Genomic DNA, 10242 nt, shown 5'->3' on the forward strand with positions numbered 1-10242 from the left:
TTGCCTTAAATGCCTGTCCTGCTCTGGTCTCTGCCCTCAGCTGGGGAGGCTTTCCTCCTTCCCCTTCCGCAGGTCTCCTCTCCAGACCCCAAACCCATCCTGACCCAGGCTCTGACCTCCCCTGCCCAGGTACCTGCTGGAGCAGCGAGACGTGGAGGTGAATGTGCGGGACAAGTGGGACAGCACCCCCTTGTGAGTGCCGGCGGGGGGCAGGGGGCAGGGGGGTGGGTAGGGTGGGCGGAGCCTGCAGGCCTCACAGCGCCCCTGCCCCGCCCATCTCCCCCTCAGGTACTATGCCTGCCTCTGTGGACACGAAGAGCTGGTGCTCTACCTGCTAGCCAACGGTGAGTACGCGGGGCGGGGTGGGGCAGTGGACGCGGGCTGTGCCCAGGGGCCCTGGCGTCCCCTCTCAGTCCTGCACCCCGTCAGCAAGTGCCCTTAGCTCTGCCCTCAGAGCCGGTTCTCCCCTCGACTCCCCAGCCCCGGGTCAGCGTCTCCCTGCGGCTGCCCCTCCCTGTCCTCTACCGTGTGTTGTCCTTGCCACAGTGGGCATGCCTCACGGCCAGTGTGACCCGCTTCCTGGCCTGAGTGGCTTCCCTGCTGTGTTTCCCATGAGCTAGAGAACCTGGCCTGCCCTGAGCTGCTCCATGGTGGGCGCTCCCCCTCCCGCCCCGGCCAGCCCTCTGCTGCCTCCCCACGTGCCCCTCAGGGCCTTTGCACTTGCTGTTCTCTCTGCTCAGAAGGCCTTTCCCAGGTCTTGGCATGGCTCTCACTCATTTCAGGTCTCTGCACCTTGTCTCTGTCACAGAGACCTTCCAAAGCCTCTCCTGTGGCAGCTGACACCACTGTCACCCTTCGTCTTGCTTAGCTTTTTTTTCAGAGCACCTAACGTCATTTGCTAACCTGTGTATGTCTTTCTGCCCCAGCAACCTCAGTTAGGTGAGGACGGGGACCCTTCTGCCTAGGGTGTGTCCCCAGACGGCCAGTGCACAGATTAGGGCCGGTCTTCAAGCCATCTCTTTTGTGTGGTGTGTGGCATGTGCCTGGGCCCCGGCGGGGATGATGCTGGGGCACGAGCAGGCCTAGGGCGACTCGGGCCCCGTAGGTGGGGTGGGGTGGGGAGGGGGAGATGTGCCTCGCCCCCAGGCCCCTCCCCAGCTGTGGCGGGCAGCCCCATGGCCCTGCAGATTGGGCAGCCCTGCCGTCCCCAGGAGCCCGCTGCGAGGCCAACACCTTCGATGGGGAGCGCTGTCTCTACGGGGCCCAGAGCGAGGCCATCCGCCGGGCCCTGCGTGACTACAAGCAGGTGACGGCCTCCTACCGGCGGCTGGACTACTACTACAGCTGCCTACTGCGGTGAGACTGAGCGTGAGACAGCCCTGCACAGGGGCTCCGCGGTGGGCGCGGCCGGTGTGGGACTGAGGGGGGCAGTGGGGAGACTTGGGGGGCGGCACTGCTGAGCAGCCCCTCCGCTGCCCCCAGCCTCCTGGAGCAGGGCATCCACAGCGACGTGGTCTTCTTAGTGCACGGCAGGTCCCTCCGGGCACATCGCTGCATCCTGGGTGCTCGCAGCACCTACTTCGCACACATGTTCGACACCAAATGGGAAGGCAAGAGTGTCGTGGTCCTCAGGCACCCTCTGGTGCGTCCCTCCTGGGGCTGGGGAGGGCAGAGGGTGAGCAGGGAATTTGTGTTGAGCGGCTGCCTCTGACCTTGTCTCCCTGCGGTCTCTGCCTACAGATCAACCCCGTGGCCTTTGGGGCCCTTCTCCAGTACCTGTACACAGGTGAGCCCTGGGTCTGGGTAGGGAGGGGCTGCAGCACACCCAGACGTGGCTTTGGCGCCACTTTTTCTCTCCTGGGGCTCATCCCCTGGGGTGCAGGGTGGTTCCAGCTGCCTCCTGGGCTGGCTTTTCCCACCCACAGAGGAGCTCTTCTTATTGGTCCCGGGTCCTGTAGAACTCGGGTGGTCGGCCGAGGCACGGCTGCGGGGCAGCTGAGGGCCCCCTCAGGCTCTGAGCCTCCCCCCAGCCCTGCACCCGCACCCATGCCCAGGCTGCCTGGATGTCGGTGTGGAGCATGTCGGCGACTGTGAGCGTCTGGCCAAGCAGTGCCAGCTGTGGGACCTGCTCGGCGACCTGGAGGCCAAGTGTGAGTGTGCGTGTCCAGGCCTTGGGGCCCGGGGCCTCAGGCAGCAGCTGGCGGGCTGCCCGGCTCCCTGAAGCTGCGTTCTCCCCTCCACAGTGGCTTCCAAGCCAGGCACACGTGCGAAGGTGCTGACCATTGAGCCCCCCCAGGCAGACCCCCGGTTGCGGGAGGACCTGGCCCTGCTGGCCGACGGTGCCCTGCCCCCCGAGCTCCGGGTAAGAGCGCACCCGCCTGGGCCGGGCTTGTGGGTAGGGGGCGTGTCTGGGGATGGGGATGAGGTTTAAACGTAGAGCCCAGCTGCTTCCCTTTTCTGAGCTGGCCTGCTTGCTTTAGTTGTCTTGTATCTAAGACAACACATGGGGCAGCGGTCGTCCTCCAGGAGTAGCTAGAACGGGCCCTTGGCCGGAGCCGGCTGCTCTCCCATCTCCTGCCTGCTCTGGTGGCACCTGCTCTGCTGTCCCCTGCCAGGGTGGTCTTGGGGAGCTGCCCTTCCCTTGCGACGGCTTCAGCAGCTATCCCGATGTCTGCTTCCGAGTGGACGGTTACAGCTTCCTCTGTCACAAGGTACTAAGTTTTTCCCCCCCGGACCCCCACCCCTGCCTTAAGCCCTGGGCCAGCTCCTCCAGGCACAAGTCTTGGCCCATCCTGAGCCCAGCCTCCCACAGGCCTTCTTCTGTGGCCGCAGCGATTACTTCCGGGCCCTGCTGGATGACCACTTCCGAGAGAACGAGGAGCTGGAGGCATCGGGCGGCCTCCTGGCCATCACCCTGCGCGACGTCTCGCCCGCCGTCTTCACCCACGTGCTGTACTATATCTACAGTGACCACACCGAGGTGTGTGCGCGGGGCAGGGGCTGGGGGAGCCACACGGGCCACGTCACCACGGGGCTTAGAGGGAGCGCCCAGGTCTGGTCTGGCTCTGAGAGGCCTGTTCTCCATGAGGCTGGAGTGTGGGTCCTGTGGGAACTTTTCTATCAGGTGGAGGGAGGGGCCCTGGTTCCAGGGCAGGAATGAGTGACAAGACTCATGGCATGAGCACCTGGCACTTGGAGACACAGTGTAGCTACCTGAGGTCCCCAAGTTTTCCAGTCAGGGGGTGGGCGGGGACAGTCACCCTGAATTTCTGCAACAGTGGGGAGCCCTGGCCTCGTGCGTTGGGGTCACCACAGGGCCCTTTGGCTGCCCCGAGGCAGCTGCCCCAGGTGAGGAGGTGGCAGGTGTGTGCTGGTCACTGTAGTAATATGGTGACTGAGGAAGGGGGGGTTTGTTTCTCGTTTCTCTGCGGTGAGTGCCCAGGGCAGGGTTAGCACACTTCCTCCCAGAAGGGGTCAATGGCTGTAGGGTCCCTGTCACAGCTGCTCCCAGAGAACGGGGTGACGGCCAAGCAGGTGCCCCCGCCTGGACTGGGTGAAAGTTGCACCCAGCTTCCCTCGTCCTCTGGAGGCCGTGCCTGCCACAGCAGGTGGGAAACACGGGCTCTGGCTGCAGGGCTCGGGGCAGAGCTGGCCTGCAACGTGAGCCCCTGGCTCGGCCCGTGGGCCCCACTGTTAAGTCTCGGGTGCCCTTCCTCACCTCCGTTCTCTTCGCAGCTGCCTCCCGAGTTGGCCTACGACGTGCTGAGTGTGGCCGACATGTACCTGTTGCCAGGCCTGAAGCGGCTGTGTGGCCGTGGCCTGGCCCAGCTGCTGGACGAGGACAGCGTGGTGGGCGTGTGGCGCGTGGCCAAGCTGTTTGGCCTGGCGCGCCTGGAGGACCAGTGCACCAAGTACATGGCCAAGGTCATCGAGAAGGTGAGCGTGGGCACGGGGTGGCTGAGGGTGGGCGGCAAGCGTGCCCTGAGCCGGCCTGTCTGCAGCTGCTGGAGCGGGAGGACTTCGTGGAGGCGGTGAAGGAGGAGGCCGCGGCCGTGACGGCCCGGCAGGAGACGGACTCCATCCCGCTGGTGGACGACATCCGCTTCCACGTGGGCAGCGCCGCGCAGACATGCAGTGCCATGGAGCAGGCAGAGCGGCAGCTGCGGGCGCTGGAGGACCTGCTGGCGTCGGTCGGCCTGGACTGCTGAGGGCTGCGCGCCGCGTGGTCTGTGAGCTCGGGGTGTCACTGCGCCGGCAGGCGCTCGGCGGGGCTCCCCTCCTCTTTGTGCCTGGGGACCCCGGGGAGGGGCACCTTGGGATGAGGCCTCTCCCGCAGCACAAACCAGCCCCAAGGCCCTGGGGCTGGGCACCCACTCAGGGAAACCCGGCGGGCCGTCTCTTAGGGTCTCCCTCCCCCGTCCCACCTGCTCAGGGCCCCTCCTCGCATGTTCTCCTGGGCGGAGGCGGGCAATAAAGCTTGAATTCACCGTGGGAGCCTGTGTACCAGGGACAGGGTCGGGGGAGCTTGGGTCAGGGCCCTGTCTGAGTAGGCAGCCCCTCTGATGACCAGACTCCCCTTGGGGACAGAGTTTCCCCTTGGCCCTGGGGCCAGAGGTGTTTGCTTGCCCTCAGGTGGGCTAAGGCGGGGCTTCTGAGCTCGCTTGCTGAACAGCTGCTGCGCACACGGCTCACAGTGGGGCCTCAGCCCAGCCTGCATTTTGGGGCGCAGGGCCCCAGCTAGGCGGACCCGGCCTGGCTCCCTCCACCTGCCTCAGCCACTGGCTGTGGTGCGTATCAGTCCAGGGGGTGCTGAGGATGGAAACCACTGTTTTTTCCTCAGCCCAGGGCCTGCTTCGATGGGAACACTGTTGAATCAAAAAATTTCCATACATTTTACTGAGAAATATATGCGTTCTATTCCATCACAAGATCCCGACATTTTTCACATTGGGAAAAACAGACCAACCGTTAACAGCAAAAACAAACAGAAAAGAAAACGGCTTGTACATAAAGTGGAGTGTCAGGGCGGAAGAGGGCCATGCCGGCGGGGCAGGGGCCACAGGCCGACCGTGCTCTGCCGAGTCCTGGGGGACTGGAGCAGACGACGACCAGGAATCCTGTTTTCAAACGTCAGTATTTGGCTTATCATTAATTTTGATTTAAAAGTAAAGTATTACATTAAAATATATTGCTTATTTTTGATGACTACGATTTTTGGCAACCCGTAAGCTGTGTGCCCGAGGGGAGTGCCTCACTTGCCTCGCCCTAGTCCTGGCCCTTACCCAAAGATGATAGATGTTTTCTTAACCCATCTTATAATAATCTTCCCACTTGCAAAAAAAAAAAAAAAAAAAAAAAAAAAAAAAAAAAAAAAAAAAAAAAAAAAAAAAAAAAAAAAAGGCATATGTTCGCTCCTCTACCTGGAGAACTCCTACGTAGCTCTCAGTGTCCGCCTCGCTGCGGCAGAGTGAGGAGGGGTGAGGGCGCCGTCACAGAGTTAGGGGTGCTCTTGCCAGGGCGAGGGGCAGCCTTAACTCCTGGAGCATTCTTGCTAGCATAAAAATTTCTCACTGGGGTAGAAGTCTGAAGCACAGCCTCAGGCAGGGACCTCTGAAGGGGGGGGCCCTGGAGCCAGGAAGCTGCCCTCAGGCACTCCGGCCCCCACACCCGCCCCTGCCAGTGGCTTAGTTCTTGGAGTCCCATCAGCACCCTGCACCTGGGTGGTCACCACCTGCCCCTGGGGGAGGCAGCAGCTGTCTTGCACGTGGGCCGAGGACCTGGGCTAGAGCACATCAGAGCCCCAGCATCCTTATCGGTCTAAATGGAAGCGGCACTACCAGCCACCAAACCTGGAGTGAGTCAGACGGGGTTCTGAGGAGGCACCAGCAGGGGTGGGGCTCAGCCCGCTGAAGCTGGACGTGAACTCACCTCTTTCCTGGAAGATGGAACACGAGCAGTTCTGGGCACACGGTGTAGCCCCTTCTTACCCGTGGAGCCTTGGAGATGGACACTCGTCTTCTCCTGATTCCTCAGCCCTTGAGGTAGTTGGCACCCAGCCTCCACGGTAGCTGCGGGTCGGTCTCCGGGTCCGCCTCCTGCCCCCTCAGCCTCAGCTGGGGCCTTGCCTCACCTCCAGCTCACTCTCACCCTCCCTGTTGGCATCTTCCAGGTGGATACTGAGCCCAGGTCTCCCCTCCTGGAAAGCCTGGGGTGCATGCCTGGTTCCTGGGCACAGCCTGCTGTCTCTCTGACCTCTGTGCCCTTCCTTTGCTGTGGGCGCCTGGCTCATTTCTCAGCGTTCCTGCCTTTAGCCGTGGCCACGCCACCAGGTCCTAAATGTGAGCAGAAACGGCAGATGAGGTCTCTGGTTTCGTCCTTGAAAAGCTCACCCTGCCCCTCTCCTTTCCTCCCTCCCAGGGGGCTGGGATGAGGATGCTGTGGCAGGAGCAGCCACCTTGGTCCACGGGCTGGAAGCCACACACTCAGGGCAGTGAGTGGGAGAGCAGCTGCTGTTCCCACCCAGCCTCCACCTGGCCACGGCCTTGTCCTCCACCCCAGGCTCCAGACACCCTCCGGCCAGGGCGGGTGGCTCCCCGCTGTGGCTGCTCCCGGGACTGCACCCCCACCACAGGCTCCCCCCACGCACCGTCCCGGGCGGGGTGCTGCTGCTGCGGGAGATCCGTCCCTGAGTCCCAGTCCTCTGACCAACCTGAGCTCCCTTCCCATCCACCCTGAGCCCCTCGGACACGCCCCTCTCCTGCTCACCTCGTGCTCTCCCCCGCTGGGCCAGCCTGGTGCTCTTCCTGCCCCAAGACCACGGGCACCTGCCACGTGAAGGCCCTCAGCAGCAGTCTGTGCGCCGCGGGTGCTCCCAGGAGGCAGGAACGGCCCAGAGAGGAGGACACTGCCCACAGTCAACCCCTCGAGGCTCGGGCTGTAGGAGTGCGGGCCTTGGGAGGGGGCCGTCCTTCAGGTCTACATGCCACCCAGGGGGCCTCTTCACAGGGCACTGCCAGCTCTGGCCGCCCCATGGGACCTATCCCAAAATGATTGAAAATTTCATCAGAAGTCATCTCAGGAGAGCAGCTCACCTCCTCTCATGAGCATACCAACGTCGCAACCACCTGCAGAACAACCATCCCTGGAAAAGACCAAACGCTACCAGAGAATACCTTCCACAGCTAAAGTTTAACATAAAGAAGGAACGACGACGGGACAGTAGGAGTCCCTTACCCCCAGGTGGGCGACCCACACACTGGAGAATAATGACCCTGCAGAGGTTCCCCCCGAGGAGTGAGAGCTCTGAGCCCCACGTCGGGCTCCCCAGCCCGGGGGTCCGGCACCGGGAGCCCCCAGAGCATCTGGCTGTGAAGACAGCGGGGCTTGACTGCAGGGGCCCCACAGGACGGGGGAGCAGAGACCCCACTCCTAAAGGGCCGCACAAAACCTCACACGCACCAGGAAGGACCCAGGGCAGGAGCAGTAATTTGATGGGAGCCCGGGCCAGACCTACCTGCTGTTCTTGGAGGGTCTCCTGCAGAGGTGGGGGGTGGCTGAGGCTCACCATGGGGACACAGACGCCGGTGGCAGATACACTGGGGGACATTCGGCCCCGTGAACACAGCTGCTGTGCTGCTGGGCTGATATCTTCTTGGCCTGTGAGCACCAAGACCGAGCACCACCCAACAGCCTGCAGGCCTAGTGCTGGGAACCTTGGGCCAAACAGCCCCCTGGGGGACAGAGCCCCAGCTGTCTCGGCTGACAGGCTGCCTTGGGACCTGCTGAGCTCACAGCCCCCTGGGACGCGGCCCTGCCCACCAGACGGGGCGCAGCTCCACCCACCAGTGGGCAGGCAGCCGCCCTGCCCTCCAGGGAGCCTGCTCAGGCCGCTAGACCAGCCTTGCCCAGCAGGGGGCAGACACCAGACCGAGAAAACCACAGCTCTAAAACTGGACTATACGAAAAACAATGAAATTACAGTAAGTCCCCTACATACAAACCTTCAAGTTGCTAACGAAATACGCGTTCCATCAACGTCAGGCGTGAGTGAAATGGCAGCTCGCCTTCCGTCTCCTATTGCTGACGATCCTTCAGCTCTACCATCTCCCACCTCCTCTCCCTCCTCAGTAAGTAACTCTTCTTGCCTGTTCACTTGATGCCAGCCCTTGTATCCCAGGTGTTGCACTACTGTACTTTTCAAGGTACTGTACTGTAAGATTAAAAATCTTTTGGGCTTCCCTGGTGGCGCAGTGGTTGAGAGTCCGCCTGACGATGCAGGGGACGCGGGTTCGTGCCCCGGTCCGGGAAGGTCCCACGTGCCGCGGGGCGGCTGGGCCCGTGAGCCATGGCCGCTGAGCCTGCGCGTCCGGAGCCTGTGCTCCGCAACGGGAGGGGCCACAACAGTGAGAGGCCCGCGTACCGCAAAAAAGAAAAAAAAAAAAAGAAAATTTTGTGTGTGTGTGTTTATGTATTATTTGTGTGAAAAGCACTATAAACCTATTACAGTACAGTACTACATAGCCCACTGTGTTAGCTGGGTACCTAGGCTAACTTTGTTGGACTTATAAACAAACTGGACTTAACGAATATGCTCTCGGAACAGAACTCATTCCTATGTAGCGGACTTACTTTAGAATATCCTCTAACACCATACACAAAAATACACAAAATAAACTCAAAATGGATTAAAGACCTAAATGTAAGGCTGGATACTATGAAACTCTTACAGGAAAACATAGGCAGAACACTCTATGACACAAATCGCAGCAAGACCTCTTGCAATCCACCTCCTAGAGTAATAGAAATAAAAGTAAACAAATGGGACCTAAACAAACTTAAAAGCTTTTGCACAGCAAAGGAAACCATAAACAAAATGAAAAGACAACCCACAGAATGTGAGAAAATACTGGCAAACAAAGCAACCGACAAGGGATTAATCTCCAAAACATACCAGCTCATGCAGTTCAATATCAAAAAACCAAACAACCCCATTAAAAAATGGGCAAATGATCTAGATAGATATTTCTCCAAAGAAGACATACAGATGGCCAAGAGGCACATGAAAAGATGCTCAACATCGCTAATTATTAGAGAAATGCAAATCAGAACTACAATGAGGTATCACTTCACACCCGTCAGAACGGCCATCATCAAAAAGTAGGAACAAGAAATGCTGGAGAGGGTGTGGAGAAAAGGGAACCCTCCTACACTGTTGGTGGGAATGGAAATTGATACAGCCACTATGGAGAACTGGTATGGAGGGGTTCCTTAAAAAACTAAAAATAGAACTACCATATGACCCAGCAATCCCACTACTGGGCATACACCCTGAGAAAACCATAATTTGAAAAGATACATGCACCCCAGGGTTCACTGCAGCACTGTTTACAATAGCCAGGACATGGAAACAACCTAAATGTCCATTGACAGAGGAATGGATAAAGAAGATGTGGTACATATATACAATGGAATATTGCTCAGCCATAAAAAAGAATGAAATAATGCCACCTGCAGCAACATGGATGGACCCAGAGATGATCATACTAAGTAAATCAGACAAAGACAAATACCATATGATATCACTTACGTGTGAAATTTAAAAGAAAAAGGGAAAAAAAGATACAAATGAACTTATTTACGAAACAGACACAGGGAAAACAAACTTATGGTTACCAAAGGGGAAACGTGGGGGGCAGAGGAGAGATAAATTAAGAGTTTGGGATTAACATATACACACTACTATGTATGTAATAGATAATCAACAAGGACCTACTGTACAGCACAGGGAACTCTACTCAATATTCTGTAATAACCTATGTGGGAAAAGAATCTGAGAAACAGTGGATATATGTATAACTGAATCACTTAGCTGTACACCTGAAATAACATTATAAATCAACTATACTCCAATGTAAAATAAAAATTAAATTAAAAAAAAAAGAGAAGAAAAGAAAACCACAGTCCTGCAACTTGTGGACCCAGCACGCCCAGAGCAGGCCAGATCCGCCCTGGGACCAGCTGGGCCCCGGGCCTGCCCACTGGCAGGTCACCGCAAGCTTCAGGACACCCTGGACCCCAGACCCAACTGTGTCAGGAACCGCCCCCCCACCCCCACCCCCAGCCATCCAACACCAGCTCTGGGACCCCTGGGCCCTGCAGCCAGACTCCAGGACCCGGCTCCGCCTGCCAGTAGACAGGCACTAACCCCAAGACCTGGCTTCACCCGCCAGTGGGTGGGCAACA

General features: G+C 59.0%; 1 protein-coding gene across 1 annotated transcript in view; it reads left to right on the forward strand.

Annotated features, from left to right (window-relative positions):
- ABTB1 (ankyrin repeat and BTB domain containing 1) overlaps positions 1-4208 on the forward strand; it is a 5246-nt gene extending 1038 nt beyond the window's left edge. The window contains exons 2-12 of the mRNA XM_007465263.1: positions 130-192; positions 289-344; positions 1212-1356; positions 1483-1642; positions 1741-1786; positions 2055-2154; positions 2224-2362; positions 2616-2711; positions 2813-2980; positions 3736-3936; positions 4002-4208. Of these exons, the coding sequence (XP_007465325.1) occupies positions 130-192; positions 289-344; positions 1212-1356; positions 1483-1642; positions 1741-1786; positions 2055-2154; positions 2224-2362; positions 2616-2711; positions 2813-2980; positions 3736-3936; positions 4002-4208 (1381 nt within the window). The remainder of the gene's footprint in view (positions 1-129; positions 193-288; positions 345-1211; positions 1357-1482; positions 1643-1740; positions 1787-2054; positions 2155-2223; positions 2363-2615; positions 2712-2812; positions 2981-3735; positions 3937-4001) is intronic.
- Positions 4209-10242: the final 6034 nt, after the last annotated feature.

Source organism: Lipotes vexillifer, unplaced genomic scaffold (genome assembly GCF_000442215.2).
Source record: "Lipotes vexillifer unplaced genomic scaffold, Lipotes_vexillifer_v1.1 scaffold1115, whole genome shotgun sequence".
NCBI classification, from domain to species: Eukaryota; Metazoa; Chordata; class Mammalia; order Artiodactyla; family Lipotidae; genus Lipotes; species Lipotes vexillifer.